At 36.9% G+C, this 23,461-nt stretch overlaps 1 protein-coding gene across 1 annotated transcript in view; it reads left to right on the forward strand.

The window, feature by feature from the left end:
- Nucleotides 1–23,461, forward strand: part of dtn (transmembrane protein 132C dtn) — a 30,134-nt gene that overhangs the window by 163 nt on the left and 6,510 nt on the right. Inside the window, exons 2-7 of the mRNA XM_018538623.1 lie at nt 211–370; nt 1,968–2,120; nt 4,345–5,222; nt 5,304–5,541; nt 13,945–14,088; nt 18,339–18,609. Of these exons, the coding sequence (XP_018394125.1) occupies nt 211–370; nt 1,968–2,120; nt 4,345–5,222; nt 5,304–5,541; nt 13,945–14,088; nt 18,339–18,609 (1,844 nt within the window). The remainder of the gene's footprint in view (nt 1–210; nt 371–1,967; nt 2,121–4,344; nt 5,223–5,303; nt 5,542–13,944; nt 14,089–18,338; nt 18,610–23,461) is intronic.

Here is a 23,461-nt window from a genome sequence, read left to right on the forward strand (position 1 = left end):
ATATGGTTTTTGTCAATTCAATTATATGTACAATTCTACTTAACAAAGAAGTATATGTGATATTAAGACCAAAAATTTGTACAATATATTGTGACAAGATAAGTCATTTCGTACGTATTTGATAGAATATGTTTAGAAACTGTATTAATGACTCTGTTTTTATTCGTGGAACTTTTTGAGAACTTTGTTATTTATTTGAATTTTTATCAGGAACAAAATGGTGCGGCAGTGGTAATATAGCGGATGGCCCGAACGATTTGGGAGTATTTGCGATGACTGATGCATGTTGTCGCGACCATGATAATTGCAAAGATATAATCGAACCATTACAGACTAAGCATGGCTTGACCAATACTGCTTTTTACACGAGGTGAATCTGTTTTTTGGAATAATATTTATTTTACGTCAATTTTTTTTAATAAGATGATAGATTAAAACTGAAATATTACTTGAATTTTGTTGAAAATTCTTATATTCTTAATTTTTCTTACAAGATGCCTCAGCAAATGAAAAGGTCAAAGTTTATCGATCCTTGATATCTTTGAGTCTATACTTAATATATAGATATTTTTGTATATAGACATTTATCACGTGTGTATGCTATTATTTTTATATGATAAAAGCATGTTAATTTTATCAAACATATAATCGGTTAGGAAAAAATACTATTTACTAGTAATAAAGAGAGAAAGGGTTTACGAGCAAACAAATTCGTTAAAACATTTAATTTTATTCTAATATATTGCAAATATTCTTCGCAATATATTAGAATAAAATTAAATGTTTTAACGAATTTGTTTGCTCGTAAACCCTTTCTCTCTTTATTATTGATTTGAAAAACTTAACGAGCCATCTCACTACATGTTTTACTATTTACTAGCATCAATGTATAAAGAATATACTATATTTGTTCTCTTTTTTTAGGATGCACGTAATGTATTATAGTTATTTTGAATTACACGTACTCATGTCGTGTTACATATATCGGTAACAAATGGAAGCGTATAGTTAAACATTTAAATACAATATAAAAAAGCTTTTTATTGTTGAATACGAAGTACCTGAAAATGAAAAAAAATTCATATTTTGGTATTTTTTTGTCTATGAGTGTTATTACGTGCCGCATTGATATTATATCATGCGGAAGATTCAATTGTAGAAGAAAGTCAATGAACTAGTCCGCAGTAGTGAGTCTGTTGTACAATTTCACGCAACTAGAACAATTACCAAGTTTCGTGCGTGTCTTGCTATAGTTGCGGCTGACGTTTGACGTTGATATACGACGTAGCGCATTATTACAAACTTGGTATATTAATTACGTAGGCAATTTTTTACGATACGCGATAGGATGGAAAAAACGTTTTTAAAAGCTTCCCTTATAATACATTAAAAATTATGTATGATTACTGGGTCAGTAATTTGAAGTTATTTCAAAAATATCCAATATTTTCGTTAACTGGAATGTGATCATAGAATATATAATTTTGTGAAAAACACATCAGGATATATTAAATAACTCTTTTGCGAGAAAAGATAACGCAGTATTGATCGTTTATATTAATCCTAATGAAAAATATTTAATAGTCGTATATGTGAAAAAACACACGCGAAAAGAACGTTATCCAGAATAGAACGTTCGTTAATTGTTGATTTCTGTTAGCGTTCTAAGACGCAAAATAAAACACAGGCTTTAGAACAAGAGTGGACTAAGCTCGTAATTTGTGAGCTTTACTGTAGACATACGACTAAGTGTTTAAAAAGTAGACTTTTCTCTTAGTTCGGTCTTATTTTAAATCCCGCAATTATCTATTACAATCTTATTCTTATTTCTCAATTTTAAAACACTTCTTATAAACATTCTCCGTATTCTTATGTACAATCCTATAAGTAAGCTTAAATTGAAATGAAGCGAGATCGCTTTTTGTAGCAAGTAATCTGATAAAGGATCGTGAAATGTACAAAATCAGGCTAGACTGTTCGTGCGACGAGAGGTTCTACGATTGTCTCCACAGCTCGGAGGAACTCGTTAGCGCAAAGGTTGGCTTCCTCTACTTCAGCGTGTTAGACACGAAGTGCTTCCGCGAAGACTATCCCATCGTTGGCTGCAACCGGCATTCACTGTGAGTCGTAAGCGTATTAGAGCCTCGCGAATAGCGAGTCGATACTCGATTTTCAAATGGGTCAGGTATTTGCGAGAGATTCATCGATTTTTCTCACGATTCTATGCATTTAATACGCATGTACGGATTGTATTCAGTCTGCAGTTTTATTGTTTTCTGATCATATTCCGATATGTATTGCATCGGGAATTATATCCGTGTAAATATATTTTTCGCTTGAAATTGGATCCGCGTAATATTCAGCGACAAAGTATTTATGTTTTCTTTTCCAATATATTTCCGATATGACGTACACTATTGGAAATGTAAGACAATTTTATATACACGTACTGTATTAGAGTATGATTCGAAAAAGCGACGTATTATCGCGAGTGTTCGAAACTTTTAAGAACGATGTGCTAACGATCTCTTGGCAGCATTCCTAGACGTTGTTTGGAGTACGAGCTGGACGAAAGCCAACCGAAGATGTATCAGTGGTTCGACGTACCCACGTATTTTCAAAACGACCACCGGATGGTGATGGCCGATCGTCATATTCGATCACTCGATTCCGGCACTTCATTCGCAGACCGATAGAAGTCTATTTTGTGGAACCACCGACCGCTGGAGGAAACGTCATACGCGTGTAAAGCCATACAAATTCGCAATCGACCAGGCCTGTCAACGTAGTTAAATAAGCGTCAATAAAACCGCTCTATATATGAACGCTTTATTCTTGCTGTCTCTCCTTTCTTTTTCGTCCCTTAAATGCGCATTAGATTTCTGATGCGTTAAACCGGAAAACGCATGTATGCGTACACAAGAATGCGGGTCGACTGTACAGGGTAGATGATCCATAACAGAAATTAAATGAGGGTTATTAAATGTACCAATCAACTGCAAATTGGTAAAGGCGTCTCATTTTACGGTTGGCTTAATAAAAGTGACAAAAATAAAAAATGTACTTTCCATATATATTCTCATGTTCAAATATTTATTAAGAAGGAATAACTTTGCCCCTCACATCACTTGACGTTTCTGATGATGAATGTTTCAATGATAAATCACAGAAGTTACAACTTCTAACAAGCACGCTATAGGAAGATGTTAGCACGAAAAACACATACCTACACACAGTCGCAGCAATTAAAATTAGCAAAATAACATTTCTCCGAATTCATCGTAACATTATCTATCTCCGCCGTGCTTCATTCGCTTTACAATGTAGCAATAAGTCCTGTTGAAACCCCACTAAATCATTTCAACGTAATCGCCTGTTATCGGATCCGAAAAAAAAAAAAAAAAAAAAAAAAAAGAATACAAGCTACGTTAGCACGGAAGAAAACGAGAGGGTTGGTCCATGGAGCGCTGTGAGACGGGAGATAAGCGACGAGGGTCGAATCGGAAGTGGAAGAGGGAGCGGCCCGCCTCTCCTCTTCTCGCCTTCTCTTCTCGCTTTTCCGAGGCTTTCCTCCATTTTACGCGAGGCCGTGCGGGCAGCTGGCGCTTACTCCGGGATTTGCTCGGAAATTTATGTCCGGATGGAGCGCAGTCGCGCCGCCGTCCCTCGCGCCGCCAGCAGCGTCCTCCGGCCTCTACCACCGATTTACAACTTCTCCGCTCACCTGCGCCAACTTTCGGATGCGCGTGAGCGCGCGCCAGCTCTCCAACCCGGCGCGACTCCATTCTTCGTCGCGTCGTGTACCATCGATGCGATAGGAAAAATTGTCGACTTCGCGTTGAACGCCGTGATTTATTGCCGGAGAAATCGCACGCCGTCGCCGTCGCCGTCGTTGAAGGCCAAGGCGCAACGTGGAACGACGGCAATAATGTTTAAGAGCACGAGATGTGTACGGAATATTTACGGAATTGATGAGTAATGGAAAAATATGAAATAAAGGATAATATAAATGCCCAAAGATTAATTAGTTAGACATTCTTAAAAACATTTGAGAAACATAAAAATTTGACTGCAATTTAGGCGACTTCGAATTATAGATACTATAGAAACACGCTTTACAATATTTTCGTTGTTTTATGTGAAAATACAAGATATCATTTATGTACTCGACGTAAAATATCGACCTGTGTGATCCAAACTATCCTGATTACATTTTATAATTTCTATGAAAAAATCGTGCTTTATATTATTAAACGCATTTAAGTGGTCAGTATGGAGATGCTAATACATTGACAACTAGTTGTAAATCAGCAGATTGTAACCAACTAATTTTAACGCGAGCAGACTGGAGACTTGCGGTTTAATCATGTTGTTTCTTTTTGTTTTTCTAGACGTGGCGGCATCAGTGGAGGTTCACTTTGAGAATAAAGACGGTGGATTCTTTCTAAAGCACATACCGCGGCAATATTATCCGGCCCGCGGTACGTCGGACACCATCCCGCCGCTCTCGACAAGTGTATCGAATAACAACAACAATAATGCGGGAAGCGCGGTACCGTCGCCGCCGCCTGGCTCTATCCTCTCGATCGACAAGTTTACCGTCTTCCAGACGAGCGAGCCGGTATCGGTGCGAGCCACGTACGGTCCTTTCAGCACCAAACAGACCGTACCGGCGCGTTACATCGTCCCCGATCCATTGGACGCGCTGCCAGGACCAGAGACACGACGCAATCTCACAGCAGCAACGATCCTTGACGCGCAGGAACTCGGCACTCGTCATCTGGATATGTCAGCTCACCTGGTGGGCAACAGCGTGCCGCGCGATTCGCCCGTGCTCAGGGTGCTCTTCCATGCCGGTAGCGAGGCCGGGGGTAGACGTCAGCTGCTGATGGCGCGGCATCAGCGAGTCTGTGTGGTGTTGCACGCCAGCCTGGCCAGTCCATCACGGGGCAATGCAGCAAGTAGGAGCAATGGACATGGTTACTCTTCTTCCTCTTCGTCCTCTTCGTCATCCGCGCTCACGGCCGCCTGCAGCCCCGATGGCGAGAACGGCGTATGCCTCGCGCAGATCACCATCCCGGCCGATTGGTGGGCACCGTTACCGCCGCCCGATGCTTCCGGTCGTGTCAAGGTCGCCAAAAGTCTGCCGCGATTGATTCAGGTTGCCTACTCCGTGCTGGAACCGCGTACGGAGGAAGGAGGACTTGGTGCCGGCAACGGTGGCGGCAGTGGTGGTGGTGGTGGTGGTGGTGGTGGTGGTGGTGGTGGTGGTGGTGGTGGTTCGGTCGATGCTACCGGTGAATCGGGTTTCTGTAGACCTCGGGTACAAATACAGCCGGTTACCCCTCTAGGCCAAGTACCGCTCGCGCCCAACAAGGCGGATTACAAGGAACTTAGGGCGGATGATTCGTTGACGTTGTTGGTGCCGCACGGACCGCTCTATCCGAGATCCAGGCTGCACATCCCGGCCTTCCTGCATCCCGTTAAGGTGACGGATCCGCGGCAGGAGCGACCGCCGTTGATCGTCACGGTTTATTTAAGGTAAGCAAGCTTAGCGAGCTTCTCAGGAATCTGGAGAAACGACAGTAAACTTCATCTACTTAGAAATAAGAGAGGTACTTATCAAGACTTCATCATTTGCGATAGCCTACAAATTAAAATCAAAGTAATATATGGTATAGAAAGAAGGAAAAATAAATTAAAGTGGGAGATTGTCAAGCCGCCGGATTCTTTCCTTCGTTTGTTAACTCTCGTTTTCGTATAGCTATATAAAAAATACGTTGATCAAAGGTAAATTCGTAAATTTTCGTCAGCATTAATTGTAGAATTGCTGATGTCGGATAAACGCGCTTTGGAAATATGCAAATAAACTCGTGATTAGCGCCGCGCCGGCAAATATAACAAACACGCTCATGATATCTCGTTAAACCACTTTCGCGCAAATAAGTGATTAAATGCGAGAGTCGCAATTTCCGCGTGGAGATTCACTTTGCATGTACCTTTTTTTTTTTTAGTCGCGTGCGTCTCCCGGAAAGCGCTTTTAAATCCCAACTCGAGGGGACCACTTCTCGCGCGGCCGGAAAGTGGGTCGGAAACGTACCGTTGGGGAGGGGCTGGAATTCTCTAATTGGATGAATTGTCAAGTAAGCAGGCGGGAAGTTACAAGCTCGTCTGTTGTTAGTAAGCACTCGAAAGTTCTGCGACTGCAACTAACACGCGGGGTACACTCGAGCACGGACAGTGCAACGGCAGCCAATCCGCGTGAGAAACGCATTGTTGGCTCTGTAACACACCATTGGGAATGCAAGAGCCGGTGTCGTCGGGATAGGACTTTTTGCGTTGAATAAGCACGAAACACTTGAACTAACACTATAAGTCGCAGATATTGAAGTTCCGTGGTATAATGTCACGTGTAAGGTGCATAGAGGTGAATTATATAGCGAACTATGAGTCGCGCAAAATCTTCATCCACTTCATTCTATTATAGTAAAAAAGTACGTCGCATTCAAGACTCGTATGTGCTAAAGGCTTACATAATTAATCGGTTAACCTATGCCGTTGTGTATTTACGAGTGGTATCGCGAATATCGCAAAAATAGATTAGCATTTCTCTGATAATTTAAATATTTTGAATTTTACTTTCTGTGTGTGTTATAATAATCAGTTCGCGTGAAATTCTTTATTCGTACCATTATTAATGAATTTAAAATCTGTTGCTTGAAATATATATATATATATATATATATATTAATTTTGCGAAATGTGTGGAAATACTGTTTTAATTTAAAATTTATAAATTTTAGTATTCAGTAATATATTTTTTTAATGTAACCATGAATTACAGCATAATGCGTGAAGGTATATCAAAGATAATTTGGCGGAAGTTTGCGAAAACCCTTCCAAAATTTATGAACCGCTTAAAAGGCTATTGCATGCACTTACGCGTGTTGTTATGATAAAGACTTCGGCGTTGTAGCGTCGACGTCGGTGATATTGCATATACATAGTGGCTTTAAATAATTAATGAATTAATAAACAATTAAATAGTAAGTGAGAAAACTCTACAATTAGTTACACCATCGCGATAAAAGCTTTTTAATGTCGTAATACAAATATTTTAAAATATTATATCCATCGTGATAATTGTATAATATCGGAAAATCGATCGATTTAAAGAAATGTATAATTATTTTAACATATTTTACATCATATCGTCATGTAGTCAATTCAATAATCGTATCTCTCTTGTTGATTAATGTGAATTTTTTCTTGATAATAATTTTTATTAGAGGCTAGTTTCTACGCTACTTTCACAGAGGATAAAGCACTCTATGGCAATTTCTTGTGTGGGAATATACGAGACCGCATTTTTTATCTCTCTTTCTTCTTTCTACTTTAGTTTCATACGAATTGCGCTTTCATTCCCCCTTTGAATATAATGTTTTGGTGACCATGTTGAGTTTATTTATTAATTGCACAGAAATATAATTTAGACTATTTTTTAGCAATGTCGCAAAAAGTAAAATATTAATGAATAAATTTAATCCTTGTTGCAGGGAAGCTTATTAAAATCTCGTCGAATACAAATTAAAAGCTCCTTCATACATCATAAACCATTTGTATGATTAGTTTCTCTTTCGTAATATCACAAAATGGAGAGATTACGCAACTTATTTATTAATTTTCACGACTTAATATTTTATAGAGAATTAATTATTATTATGTTATATTTATTAAAACTTTATCTGTTGCGCAAAGAATAGTCAGGGAATTAAAACTTTATTGGTCCTCAAATTTTATAACGTTTTCGGAATATGTGTGTTTTGTATGTGTGTGTGTGTGATTCACATCCTTTGTTATTTGCTTTGCATTCGAAACGGTATGGAAGACGATAACGCGTAAGATAGGTGATATCGATAGTTGAACTCATATTGCGGAGGTTGCGGGTTATCAAGATTATCTTCACAATTTCTGCGTATTATTGATGCGATTTTAAAACAGAATGTTTATATCAGTGAGTTCTGTAGAGCTATCTGGTTTACAAATGTAGAATCTGCATAGCCTTGACGTTTGGTAATTTTGCAGAATTAATGAGATAATTATATTTTTACAAAAGTTGTGTTATGTACGCAAATAAATTCTTTATTTAATCACATTATCTGTAATGTTAACTCGTAAACATAGAAAATTTCACAAAGTTTACTTACAATATTTTTTTATTATATACATTATTTTGGAACATTTTTTAATAATAAGTTTTACGAATGTTTTATTTTAATAAAGTTAAAAACTTAATTTTTCCTGACTTTAATCACTTTGAAAATTTCATATCTCATCATGTAAATATAATTAGTTAACTATTATATAAAATTAATAATAATCTTGTATAATGTTTGACAAACGAGCATTATTGATCTCAAAATATCCTATTACTATATTATTGCAAAATTTCGTTGCCCTCTCGAAAATAGTTTGTTACGTAATATTAAATTAGATGTTTTATATTATGTATGTATGTATATATATATATATATATATATATATGTTTGTGATATACACAATATTTAATGAACGTAATTCCAGATACGAAAATTCGAGAAAAAACGCTCGTCCGAATCTCTTAAATTCTTTAAACGCGAAATTACCCCGTAGAGAAACCCTCTGAAAATACGACGAGTTGAGCGAAAATTTCTTCACGCGTTAAAGAGCTTGCTAAGAGCTAATCGTAGCCTTTGTCCGCGTCGAGGGGGGCTTTATCCTGCTTTTTATGTCTCGCAACCTTAATCTAAGGCTCTTACAGCGCCACGTTAAACCGTAGATTTCCTACGCGGCCGCCTCTTAAGCCGCACTAGTCCGACCATAGGTCTTCGCCTGTGTGAATTGCGATATTGCATTGTTCAACAATGCAACAGTTATGCAGAGTCTTTAGTTCTCCCACAATTTCCTTTAATTATAAATGCTAAAAGTTGTGAATCAAGGAAAATGAAGTTTGTTTGACATTAATGAAAATAATTTTAATCTTTTTTTTACATCTACATTTATAATTATCTTCACACTGGATTGGACGGCTGTACGATTCATGATCAGAATTATAAATTTATATATTGATCGGTTTTTTTTTCATAATACATATGGATGTTGTTCATTCTCCACAACTAAATCCACACGAGATAGTATCCCTATCAATATCGATCGATCGGCCAAAACATGAACAACTAGAAGTACCCAAAAAAAGAGAGAGAAAGAGACGCAGTCATTGAATGAATTTTAAAGCGATATTCGATCATTCGTCCAGCGTTCAGCGTGGAAATGTGCATGCATCCCGATAGCGTTCTGCGACCCTCGCTTTGCATATTGGCGATTTGTATGTAAATGCAAGATATAGGCTCGCGGAAATAACTTGATCTGAAACGTGTAATTGGTTCGCTCTTAACTCGTTCAGTCGGCGTTCTGAGCGCCGTTTAATGATGACCCAATATCCGCCCCTTTCGTGTCGCTGTTCTACTAATTCTTGCTTAACCTGCAGTTACTATTCTGTTGTTATTTGTGAGCGCGATATAATCAGTAAGAAAAATCAATTTAATAGAGAAAAGTTGCTTCGTTTTAACTTGATTCTGGTTTTGCCTTAGGAGATTTACCGTTTCTTTCGTTGTCTCTCATCTTTTTCTTATTAAATGGATATAAGTTTGATTAAGGCTCAACGTATAAGAACTAAAATTAGAAAAACTTAAAAAATTTTATAAAGAGTACGATGTTTACAGAATAAATAATATAAAAAATACGCAGGAATCGTATTTAAATAGATCGTATCCCTCTAATAATTATTTCGGTAAATGTTTATTGCAGCACTTCATCTCTTGCTTGTTATCACAGTATTGCACAAGGAGGAATAAATTGACGTTTTTGTACGTAGATTAGATTTTTGTTACGCGCATCACACGCTTTTTTCTGTTGTTGTCTGAAGCTTAATTTACTCTTAGCTTAATTTAATTAAGGTTTTAGATTCGTCGAAACAATTAAGACCGGAGATATGTAAATTAATTGCCAGAAGTCAAGACGAAGTTACTAGAGAACGTAATTACGTTTGTTTTTGTGTGTTTAAATTATGACGCTCGGGGTGGAGAACATCTGCATGGGGAGTTCTTTTCGGAGGAACGTGTGCGTGTCGTTAGTATGTGATTGTGGCGACAAAGTTAACATACAATGTGTGTGTGTATGTGTGTAACCTACGATACACTTTGCAATATGCGACACGGTATGCGCCGCAGTGCAAGCCGTTGCTGTAATGTTTGACGCCAGCGGAATTTTGAAGCGAGGCGTCCGCCAAGATCTGAAACTTGGCAGTTTGCGACCGATTAATCTGAAACTTCTTCAAAAGAGGTCATATGTAGTTATGCTAATAACGGAATAGATTATTTCTTCGTCATATATTAGTCGTAAATGAACGTTCATCGCTCGAGGATTTTTAATCGCAAATATATACTGTTGACTGCAGCGTAGTATCTCTCGTTGGATATTTTCTGGAAAAGTGTAGAAGAAATCGGACTTAGAGCGACATTTCGCCTTAGGAATATTTCATACTGGGATCTCGGGGAAATATCATGTTCCTTGTAGTCGTTTCCGCGCTTTGAATTCGTCCTTGCTGTTAATAATGTTATGGTATATAATACGCGCGTATAAGGGAAAATGCGCTCTGGTGATAAGAGACACATCGGTCCCTGTTCTTTTTCCAGGGAAAAAAGGCGGATTGAGTTATGGGAGATATTGGCAGCAAGCTTTAAATACGTATTAGCTGGCCGCTTTCTTGGCTTCGGCAAATACACCGAAGGTACTTGAAGAGGCAATATCCGGTCTGGCTTGAGCCGAAGTTTTGTATTAGCCACTCGGTGCACTTTTCTACCGCGAGATCCGCTTACCGGGCGACATTGCATTCGCGCACTTGAAAATTCTCGTTTCAACTTGAATTAAGAACGATTTCCTCGAGGCTGAAGACTAGTCGCAAACAGAGATTTAAAAAGATACATCGCTGCAGCAACGGTAGAGAGCATGTTTCAAATAAATTATACAGGTTGTAATGTATGGCATTTGATACGAGTGTTCTCTTTTCCATTTCTACTATTAAACAAAATAGTTTTAACATTTTAAATAATAATTCTATAATTCTACTGAAAATAGATATCTCTCAAAATCAAAAAAACGATTTTCCGAAAAGGAATATACAAAATCATGAATATATACACGTATATTTTGTTTTACACAGTTTCGATATACCTATATATATAGGTTGTTTACGAGGCGCACACTATTAGCATTATTGCATCATTTTATCCTTGTTTGGCATGTAATGAACGATAAAAATAGAATGACACATCAGCGCTGATATAAACGCGATCTCTGAAGCGATCGTAAAATGCCTCGATCGGATTATCGTCCAGCTTTTCTGCATCGCGACAGCGAATGTATAATATGATTTGCCGCAACCGCGGTATACCGCGTTATGTCGCATCATAGCGAATATCTATGCGTCGCAGCGTCAGACAGACGCATTTCTTCAGCCGCATTCCTCTCCTCCCTCACCATACGGTACCGACCCTATGACCCGGTCACGTAACTAGAGCGTGAGTTAGTTCGGAGCGAGGAACGCAGCCTCCTCCCTCGCGTGAGCGAATTGACTTGGCGATGATGAAGAAATGTCTCTCACAGTCGCAGACCGAGTATAAGAGATGTCTTGTAACTCTCCTCTCGCCCGGCTACGAAGACAAAGACAAACGGCATGAATGTCGCGAATTTTCCATCTGGATATGCACGTTTCCGCGTAATCATCTATGACTCTTTCATGATTGAGAATTTTTTTGACTATGCAAAAATCTCGAGATCTAAGATTCATCATATACGCTTCTTGTCACACAGTTTCTTGGGGAATCTTTTCACCAATTCAGATTAAATTCTTTGTTAATAAAAATGGTAATTTTTTGTTATTATGTGAGTAACGACACACATTAAAATAGATGCTGCTGAAATAAGATGTATCGGCTGAAAATTATAATATAAAAAAAGATATATATATATATATATACATATATATATATTAGGACAATAATTTTATTATTTATTTATTTTTTAATTGTAGAAAAACGTTTGTCTTTTTTAAAAAATGTAATTTTGTAAATTACAAAAGCATTTAATTTTTTCTATAATATTATGTCCTCTCTACTAAACATTATTTTTTTTATTCTCAAATAAATCAATAATTTTGTTTAGATTCATTTAAATTAATATCAAAATAAATCTGTTTACAAGTAGCTTTGTAACTCATGCTGTACTAGGATTTTTTTTCTCTCATATATTTCTTTCTTTTACATTTCCTCCCTTAAAACTTGTAAGAATAATCTTAAACTTGAATATCACTCGATAAAAAGATATCGGTGAAAAAGATTGTGGATGAATGAGAAGTGTCACAAACGCACACGATAAAACGTGAACTGCATACGAAATTTGCATTATTGACGCTTGCGCTTTCTTGCAGCTTCGTTTTGCGGTCGTGCCGCTTAAATTTCAATCCAGCTTTCGGAATTACTGTGGATGCGCACGCGACATTGCTTTGACGAGAAATAGCACGGTATTATTGCAATGACAACTAAAAATCGAGATGTTTGAAATACGGTACCATATATGAAGAGTCTACCATGGTGCATCAGAATCCGATCGAATGGAAATCTGATATCTACATTCGACAACTTATTATCTAACATTCGAGAATAACTGGCAAGATCGAGAGAGCAATAATTGAGTGCAATTATAGTACACAGAGTAGAGAAATTTATTTCATATTCGCATCTTTCTATTTTTTTTTCATGTGTATAATGTAACTAACTTTTAAATGTGTATTGTTATTTAAAAAATCGGCTCGCGCCTGAAGAAATGCAAGCTATATTTTGTGACTTTTGTAGGGGAAAACTCGGCGACTACATAAGTATCTATGCTTGATATTGTTAGAGCAACATGAGGGCAATGGGTCTCATTGGAAGAACTATACATTCATTCATTTTTAATGGTAGAACATAGCTAATAATACGAATGAATAAAATGCGTAGATCAATACGATGTGATATGAGTAAAAATAGCGCACAGTAGACCTGTATAAGTCATCGTTGGAAGGAAACACTTCTGAAACTTTGCATATGACTTATACTTTATACACGTACATATACACATACATAGGGGAATATTTCCCTTCGAACATATTTTTTTATGTCATTCTTCTTGCTTTTTCTTGAGTGTACTTTACGATCTATCATCTTACAATCTATCTTTACCACACTTTACTTTTACATCAAATTTAAACATTGGTCGTTAGTGGAAATTTCTGAAAGTTTACCAATTGAAAATTGATCCCCTATATTGGAAGATTAACGTACACTTCAAATTATTGAATTATAAAACAAGAATGGATAAGCCAAGCGAAACATTTCCATTTTCTTGATGAAATTCAATCAAATATTTCTTTCGAAGAATCGAAATGATATCGAAATATAGGTTATTCGATTTTATAATGCTGATACACACACACACAAACATCTTTGAATATAAATATTAAAGTGCAATGTGATCGGGCTCATGAAAACTACCTTAATTAATCTATTTTTTAAACGCTATTTGTGTGATTCGTGAATAACATTTTTGGATAAATATAAATCCAAATCGGTATTATTGCAAGGATATATTTTTGCGTTATGAAACGACCGATTTAATTATTAAACGATCACTTCTCAAATTAAATCTCTTCTCAAATTAACAAAGAGATATATTCATCTTCGTAGAGAATAAAGGATTATAATTACATATTTTGTAGGGAATTTTTTTATTCAATATTAGCGTTTCATTTCACTCTTTCCGTTCATTATTTGTCTGACGGTAAAATCGTATATTTACGGCATGTTTCAGAGCGCGAGTAAAGTCGGGCGTGAAAATCCTGGATGCTTCATCTAGCAGCCCGGACTGGATTGTCGTTAGCGATGTCAATGTGAAGAACACAGCCGCCACGTTCACAGCGCGACGTAAGGAGAACTCGTCGCGTGTATCGAGCACGTAAGTATACCTAATATATGAAGTACCCTCTTTTGGAACAGTCCTGTCGCGCAATCTACCCTCGTTAAGCCGGCATACGTCGGCGAGTTCAGAAAGACTCTTACTGAAATTGTGAACATGAGGGCAGTTAATGTAATGAGCAATTTAAATCCCTTGCTTCCGTTTGTTAAAGCAAGAATATGAACGAATTAGGTCTTGCTGCAAATCGAATAAGACAAGAATTTTCGAGCGAACGAACGTTGAAAAGTTTTGATTAAATTTTGTTTTCACTTCTGCATAGAATTTCGCTTTTTGATTTTTAAATTAACATCTTTTAGCACAAAGCGTTATTTTATAATTGAGAGAGGAGAATACAATTTAATAATTGATATCCATTTATTTTAAATTATAAAGTATACATTTAATCATATACAAATCTATTATTTTTTTCGCAAAAGTCTTTAACGATATTTATTATAAAAGCAGATTAAATAAATTTGTTTATTTGACTGCATTTATTATGACTTAGAGAGTTTAATTAATTACACAAGTAACAATAATTTAAATTACATTACTCAGCAATCTCTTTGTGTGTTTTGTATATTTTTAACGTTAAAGAAATATAGTAGCAAAATTAATCCCATCAAACTGGAAGATATTCCAATGGTAGCGTCGTTTGATCTAAGCTATCTGCTTTCACAGTGGTCGCCTTAGGCGTGCAATGGCGCTCCGTCTTTGTATTCTCTGTACCCCTCTTTTTCTTCTTCCTCGTCGTCTTTTTCTTGTCATCCTTCGACCGAATCACTCGATTGTGCGGTATGTCGATTTGCGCTGCGGTACGCCGCGGTTGACTGACATCCTCAACTTTGTAAGCGCGCATAAAGAAAGGGGCTTCGCCCGTTTTTTCTTCCGACGACGATTCGCTCATGGAATCTCCGGTTGACCGAATAAAACGATTCTTCGGTTTATTCCTTTCCGCGGAGGACGATTTACTCTCTTTCGAAGTATCAACGAGCGTTCTGACAAATCGGTTCCTCCGTTTGTCCTTCTCTTCGGACGATGATTTACTCTTGTCCAAAGTATCTCCGGCCGTTCTGACAAATCGATTCTTCGGTTTGTTCTTCTCCTTGAACAAGTCGTTTCTGGAAGTATTCTCAACCTTTTGGATAAATCGCAAGTTCTTCGGCTTGTCTTCTTCGGATGACGATCCGCTTTCCGTGTTAACCTTGACCCTTCTGATAAGTCGACTTTTTGAATTGTTCTTGTCTCCCAACAAATTGCTGTCCGATGCATAATCCTGAACCGTTTGGATAACTCGATCTTTTTGTTTATTTTTCTTTTCTTCGGATGATGATGTACTTTGCGAAGTATTTTCTTTAATATGCCTCTTTCCTCGTTTTCTCTCGTTCTCCTCTGAGGATGACGAAAAAGATGAAGATGAATCATCCTCGTTGCCTTCGTTGTTGTCGTCGTTGTCATCACAAATTTCGTCGTCATTGTCGTTATCTTTTTTTGATTGTATGCGTCGTTTCTTACTCTTTTTACGATCGTCATCATCATCGTTGCAATCACACTTTTCGTCGTCGTCGTCATCGTTTTCATCATTGTTCTTCTTCGATTTCACCAATCGTTTCTTACAACCATTATCATCATCGTCACAATTTTCACCTTTCTTTGATTTCACACGTTCCTTACCTTTCTTACAACAATTTTCATTTTCATCATTATTATTATCGTCGTCATCATCAGTATCATCAGAAGAACTACTGTCGTCATTGTCGTTGTCTTTCTTCTTCGTTGCACGTCTCACACGCTCAAATTCCATCTTTTCTTCCGAGTACTCCGATTCCTCCAGAGGCCTCCATCTATTGTTAAGGTACAAGTGTCTCCTTGTACGCTTATCAGCCACCTTCTCCTCGCTAGATGAACTCGAACTGTCGGACTTTTTTTCGTCTACGGTGTCATTGACCGAGATCACTGTCGTCGTCGTCGTCGTCGTTGTTAACACATCATCCTGATTCTGCACATCTGGCACATCTTGCGCATCCTGCGCATTGGGATACGCCCAGACAACGTGCGTAGCTGTAAATCCCACGAGAAAACTCGCGAAAAAAAATAACGCGCTGCGACGCATAATCGATCGTGCGGAAGAGCGATTTCTACTCACGATGGCAGTCAGATGATCGCCTTATATATATACCGTGGTTGCGAAATAAACGCTGATAAAGAAAGGAGTCATCGGGCGATGTATGCTATTGCTGACGTAGACGATGCGATGCGTGCCGAAATCGGTGGAGAAGCAAAGGACGGAAGGCGAAAGATGGGGAAATCCGAGCGAGCGAAGAGAGATTCTCGTCGTTATCGCGGTTACCTCGCGTCGATGGTCCGCTTTGATTTCACTTCGATTCGACTTCGAACTCCGGCAGCTTCGCGCGTGCTTCCGCGAGATCGGCGATTTGCACCCGCTGCAGCCGCGAATCATCGATCGCGCGAACACGAGCGAAGGGTTAACGCCGCCGCCGCCGCCGCCGTGCCCGGCACTCACGCAACGTGGATCAACGGCCGCGATAAGGGGAAGGAGGTGGACGACTTCGCCGGGGGTTCCGCTTATCGAGATTCTACGCGACGCGCGCTAGTAGCGAACGCGACGGCCCTCGCATCGAGATCAGACCCCCGATGCGTGTGATACCGGCTCCTCCTCATAGCAAGGCGAGTGGCTCGAGGCTGCAGAATAATTACTTTGAAATAACGTCGCTGCCTTCATCTCGATAAGATAAGAATCTCGAGAAGACGTAATGAGCGACTGACGCTGCGAACGAGATGCTTACTAAGAGCGTTCGGTAAAAAGAGGAAAAAAACCGTACTGAGAATTATGGATGGCGTCGAGAGAGAAAACTCCAACTCTCGACGGATATTATTAACTCTTTACCGAACTCATCATCATCTTTGATGGCAACTCGATAGCAATTTACACTTTTAAATTTGATGACTATTGTAATTTCATCCTGCTTATCACAGCATCCTTCGATAATGACTCAAAAGAATTATTACTTATCATTATAGACTGTAAATTACATATACTTTATATTTATTGCGTGAACGATATATTATACATTGTACAATAATTTTTTTCGAGTTAATTTAATCGAATTATCGAAGAAACAAAAACTATTTCTCAGCTTGAATGAAAAAATAAATAAATTTTATAAATATTTTTTCAAGAATATTTGATACAAAGAATATTTTTTATTTAATCTTTATATTTTTATTTTCTTGTTATAGTTTATTTTAAAATAAAGGTATAACTTTATATTTTTATTTGTATTAATGTATTGTAGAGTTTGTTATTAAATATACTGCTAGATTTTATGAAATGATGATTTCCATTTCGTATATAAAATTCAGATATTAAAAAAATTGTTAATAACACAGTTTTTTTATTTACTTTGGAAATGCAACCTCAGTTTTTAGCATATTAGCGATCCGTAGTCATCTAATTATGGAATAATTACACTTTTATTTTGAAAGGATATACATTTCTCACATCGTAAAGGATAGTTTGTTGGGTAGAATTTGATAAATTTATATGTCCTGACGAGTCTAGTTACATTTACATGTCTATGCATATTTAATTGTGCTTTAATTCATAATTCTCGTGAAAACTGCTCGTTTTACGGCAACTTTAATCCGACATCGCCCATTTCTCGTCGTAAAATATGAATGAGACAGGGGATCGCGTGTAGCGATGGAAACAGGAACAAGTAAAGACGTTTTGGAGAAACGCTTTTAAAGCGTGTGTTGAGGAAAATACAAGTGTTGAGGAAAAGTCCCTCGCGCGAGAGAAACCGTTAAATTCTTGTAATGACATACAATTTTCTGTTTGCGATGTAACAGCCGTCTAACAGGCGAGTTATCGTTCCTTTTAATTTCTGCTCTTATTCTCGCGAACCCACTTGGAAGAGAATGGCATTAATCGTTGAAGGTGCAGTACTATACTTACACGAGTGAATGAACATTCGTTCAAATCTTCTTTATCAAACGTGATATACAATTCTTACAGAGTATCCTCGACTCTTTCAAAGAATTGTTTTACCATGAATTATTTATAAATTCCTATTGTATTATTATTCCAATATAATTATTGCATTTTTATCAGAAAATTTTATTTAAAAAAACTCGTTTTATTTTTCGAAAAGTAATCTGCGTCCTTTAATTTTTTAACGTGAATGTCGTGCGGATATTTCAAAAAGATCATCGTTTCGTTTTTTTAGGTCCGCAGAAGAAATAATGACGATGCTGTTGGAAGCTAGCGAGGAAGGCATAGGCGGAAGCTGGGACGGCGGTAGAATTGTATGGAGCGTGCGTTATGCGCTCGAGGGCGAGGAGGAGAACGGCTCGCAGTTGACGGGCGTCGATCAGCAGCAACGAATGCAGCAACGCCAGCTGCAGCATCATCATCATCATCACGTCGAGAGACGGAAACTGCAGGCACGGCTAGAGATACAGAAGGATGATATACAGGCGGTGCTTCCGATCTCTAAGGTAACGCGCGATTCTTCGAGCGGTATAAATTAATTAATTCCAAATTTATGCACGTAAACGAAAAAATTACAGTAGAATGCGAAGCGGTGATGCAGATATTTCGTGCTGCTAAGAATTATTTTCGCTGTCCATTTTTATCATTGACATTGGTTAAAAGTTCAGAAGTATAATCACAATCGTATCTGAAATATTATGTAACTTTACTATGGTGGGAGTATATATATACATATGTATATCTACAAGATATTTCACTTTTCACATATTATTTTTAACGGCAGATTCTTTGATCAGTTTTGAGACAGTTTTCTTTAACGAAAATATTGAAACACACCAATAATATTTTTCGAGCGATTGAAAAGAAAGCCTTTTTGCGAATTGAATTTCAGTGGAACGAAATTATATTTTTCTTACATAGATAAGTGGAATACTGATGTGGAGTTTATTTACAAAAGCATGTAATATTATAAATTGCAAAAAAGATTTTACGCTTTTTACGTCATGACCTATGACTATATCCTAGTAAAATCAAGAATTTTGAGGCATCGTAGGGAAAAATATTTGAAGGATTTTTGTGATTTCGGGTTAGAGAGGATTTTGATGCTTTTCTCTCGGTTACGATTATTTTCACCGTGACATTCTTTGTCCTTCGTCTCCTGCACCTCGTGCTTCGCTCTTCGTCGGTGAAAATCCCTTGGAAAAGAGCTAACTCGAACTACGAACACGATCAATACGGTCGCGTATATCGATCACCTCGCCGCGCGAGAATCTGTTTCCACTCGGTCGGCCAATCTACGATCCTCGCGAGTACCGAGACAAGAGAGAAAAAGAAAGGAAAGGCGATGAGAAAAAGGAAAAACTCTGCGAAAAGAGAGAGAGAAAGAGAAGATCGACAAAGGATAATGCTTTTCCCTCTTTGGCTCCCACGGCGAATACTCTGATGCTTTTCTCTTCGGCTTTTCCGCGCCCGCGCCTTCACCATAACGGCGATATTTCTAGTCCGTGGCAAAATTCCATCGATACCGCAGAGCATCTGCTGTAACAACGGATCGTAATGAAATTTTTGATTGCTGTACATTGAGCGGCGTCGACGCATCTCCGCGTTCCTTTACAAAATGAAATGCACGTAGCGAATGTGAAACATTAATTTTTTGTTCGTAAGAAATGTGTAATATGTGTAAAAAGGATAATGCGGCTCTGAATATATTTCAATATAGTGATAATAATACAATTATAAATGATTAAAAACTATTTCGATTATTTTTTTCAATGATCTATAAGTAATAACGAGTATTTTCGTAACGAGACTAATTTGTTTTCCAATAAATTTTATTGAACTTTGTTCTAAAAAGAAATTAAAATCGTTGCTAGATGTGTATACTTATGTATGTTAGTTAAATATAATTTTCGTAATTACTTTTCACCCCGCAACAAGCCTCCGCAATTAGAATACAAGCATCACGGTATGTAAATTAGATCTGACGGTTTCACATTATCTATGACATGCTCACAATTTCCAGTAACACGATACCTGCAAGTGCATAATACATAATTCTATGTATGAAAGTCAACATGAAATCACGTAGATGACATTCACCTAGAATAGAATCTTAGATAATTAACTATTGTAAGAAAGATATTTACGCGATTCAGATTAATAATTGCTGAAGAATTAAAATACCGTGTTAAGTCGATCAACGAAAAATTTGTATATATAATACATTTTTACAATAGCTGTATGTTTTGCAAAATCATACTTTATAGACAACTTTGCAAGTGGATTCTATTTCTGTAAATAAAATTTTAATTTTTAATGAATATGTTATGGAAAATTTACAAGTGTGATTTTTATCAATATTTTTCCTAAAGATTTTTTAATTATCTAAATAAAAGATAAAATATTTGATAATTTTTTGCGACGTTTTGTAGATAATATTATGAGTTACTAATTTCATTTTGCGAATTTGTGATACGCATCTACAAGTTAGATCGAATTTGACAGTGCTTTAATAAGGTAGATCTTAAAATCTGGAATCAGTATTGGCGGATAATGTAGGATAAAGATCGAAGGCATCGAGGAAAGAGGTTGCGCGAGGTCTCTTTTAATTAAAAACTTTACTCACACAGTCTCGCGCGTGGAAGTAGCTGCAATTAGAGTAAGGATAATCAAGAAGCGCAGACGGAGTTTCCGACAACTTTCCGCGAGTGAGCGAGCGAGAGAGCGAGTACGCGGCGCCTTCAAAAGGATATGTAAACGAATTAATTATCTCATTTATCAATTAGCGACCTCTGACACGCGCGCTTGTTTTCTCTGCTGAAATTTATCAAACTAATAGCCCGTGTATTGTACATATTTTACGCACAGCAACGTAAAATCCTTGCGTCTCTCTTATATCCATCAACCTCCTTCCATTCGCCGTCGATGAAACATCATCCACGTTGAAAATGTTTTCCATGTTGTTTTAATAAACTCGCAGAATAATCTCGTTGATCTCGGAAATATCTGGAAAGTAACGGCGTGCTTCATTCAAGTATTAAAGTAGAAATGTATGATTTAAAAAGTTAAACTGCTAGATCCATGCATCAAGCTTTACTCATTATTGCACTCTCTTTAAAAATGCAACGGGTCAATCTTTTGAACTATTAAAAGAAATAAAATATATAACTGAAAATAAAAACGACACGCACATTTTTCCGTAGAGAGTAAATTAATTACACTGAAATGTAGTTATAAATACAAGTCACACAACACACATAAAATCTGCAATATGTATAATAATATATCTTTTTTCAAAATACATACTTTGAGCGCGCGCGATACAAATTTATTATTACATAAAAAAGTATAATCCTAAATTGTCTACATTCGATTTTGATTTGAAAGCTATCAAAAATTGTTTTCTCTCTTATATTAAATCCTTTTCTCATGAGAAATTTGTTTAAAGTTTACTTCAACAATTTTAAATTAAAGAATTTTACAATTTGGAGATTGATATTTCAATTGTGGAGTCAAGAGAGTAAACCAGAAATGTGTACAGTAAATAAAAAAGTTTTAAAGCTAATTTCTAAAACTCTTAATTAATTACACGCCATTAAATCGCGTGTGAGACCATTATTAGCCTGGTATTGTTGCAAATGATTAATATAGAAAGTTAGAGGAAGAAAGCGCTATTCAATTATAAATTTTCACATAAGAGCAAAAACCGACTTTAAAATCCTCTGATGTTTCCAAATAAAAATTTGATAAATTTAAGAGTAATAGAAAAATGATTTTAATAAATTTTGATTAAATATATCCGCGAAGGATTAAAATGTTTCCTTAAATTACATGAAAAAAAAAAAAAAAGAATATTGTCGATATCAGAAATATTAGAAGAAACAATAATACTGCAAACAATTAAAAAAATCTTTTTTATGTATATTTAAAAATTGAAAACTGTCAGTACGATGTTGTACTCTCTATATTTTCTATTAACAATTTGTATACATTATGCTATGCAATAGTAACTGAATCAAAAGGTCGGTAACCAGTGATTCCTCTCAAAGGAATTTCTCGCGTTTCTTTCATGAACAATGCATTTTGCACGGCGAAATACAAAGTACACACGGACGTGTAGTCTAGTCTCGTAAATATTTTCGTGAGTCTTGGTACAGATGAGAAAATATTTGACGAAAGAAAGGGAAGGAGCCGCGGTTCGCGTTCGAATGTAAACTCCACCCGCTGCTTTTATCATTGCAAGAGAGCACGCTCGTCCACGCGAGAGATATATAGTATATAGTTGGCTGGCGGATACACCTCAGCGTGGCGTCAGGGATTTAAATTCCCTCGCTGCAATATCCGAGCCGTTTGATGTTCCTTCCAAAGGCTGCTGCCGGTCTGTATGGACGGAAGCGAACTTGGAAATGGCTTACTAGTCTAGCCGACCGATCCTACCCAACCAACCCCTTTGCGGAGCTCCCCGTTGACGAATTGGTGTAAAATACACGGACGACGCGTACACGTAAACGTGGCAAGTCATCTTCCACGTGTACGAGCAACGTAGCGGCAAACAGCAAGAGCAAGTCTTCAATAGTTGTTAAATAACTGCACGACCTCACGGAAATCCGTTGCTTCTCATTTTCGAACTCGTTTAAACTTTTTATGGTGTTAAATCGTTAGATTGTAAATTGATGGCTTATTTCGGAAATGCGCGGATAAACTTCTTTACGGGAATAACTTGTTTTTTTGTTTGAGAAAAATGTACCATTAGAGAAGATCGATACTTTATTATCGGTTTATATATACATATAAGTGAGAAGATTTTACCTTATAACTGAGACAAGTTTTTCGTATTACTTTGAAGTTTCGCTTTTTGTGAAAGATCAAGAACTCGTGCTTTTCCCGCAAGTGTTCTTTTCAAAAGTGGAATCCAATGAAATCATTAAAACGAGAAATAATATTGTTTTATTTCTTTCTAGTTTTATAGAATAACCGAAAGATTATAATGATCGGTTTTAAATCGTCTAAAATTTATCTTAAAAATTGAGTTCTTTCTTAGAGTTTATATTTTTATAACGCAGTTATTGATTTTATATAAAATATTATGTATATGATATCTCAATATGAATAAATGCATTACAAAAATATGTAATAGTTCATATACATATATTTTGCATATTTTTGTTTAATTTATGTTTTCGGTGGTTCACATACATATTTTTTAATATCGCTTACCGCGCCTTTTGCCTTGTCGCGACGATAACGGAATAAAGTTCGAGGCAAAATAGATAACAGTTATGAATAATGGATAATGGCTCTATCTATGAAGGTTACAGAAATGCATATATTAAAATATATGCATACCTCCATCTCATA

This window comes from Cyphomyrmex costatus, unplaced genomic scaffold (genome assembly GCF_001594065.2).
Source record: "Cyphomyrmex costatus isolate MS0001 unplaced genomic scaffold, Ccosl1.0 scaffold193, whole genome shotgun sequence".
Taxonomy (NCBI): Eukaryota; Metazoa; Arthropoda; class Insecta; order Hymenoptera; family Formicidae; genus Cyphomyrmex; species Cyphomyrmex costatus.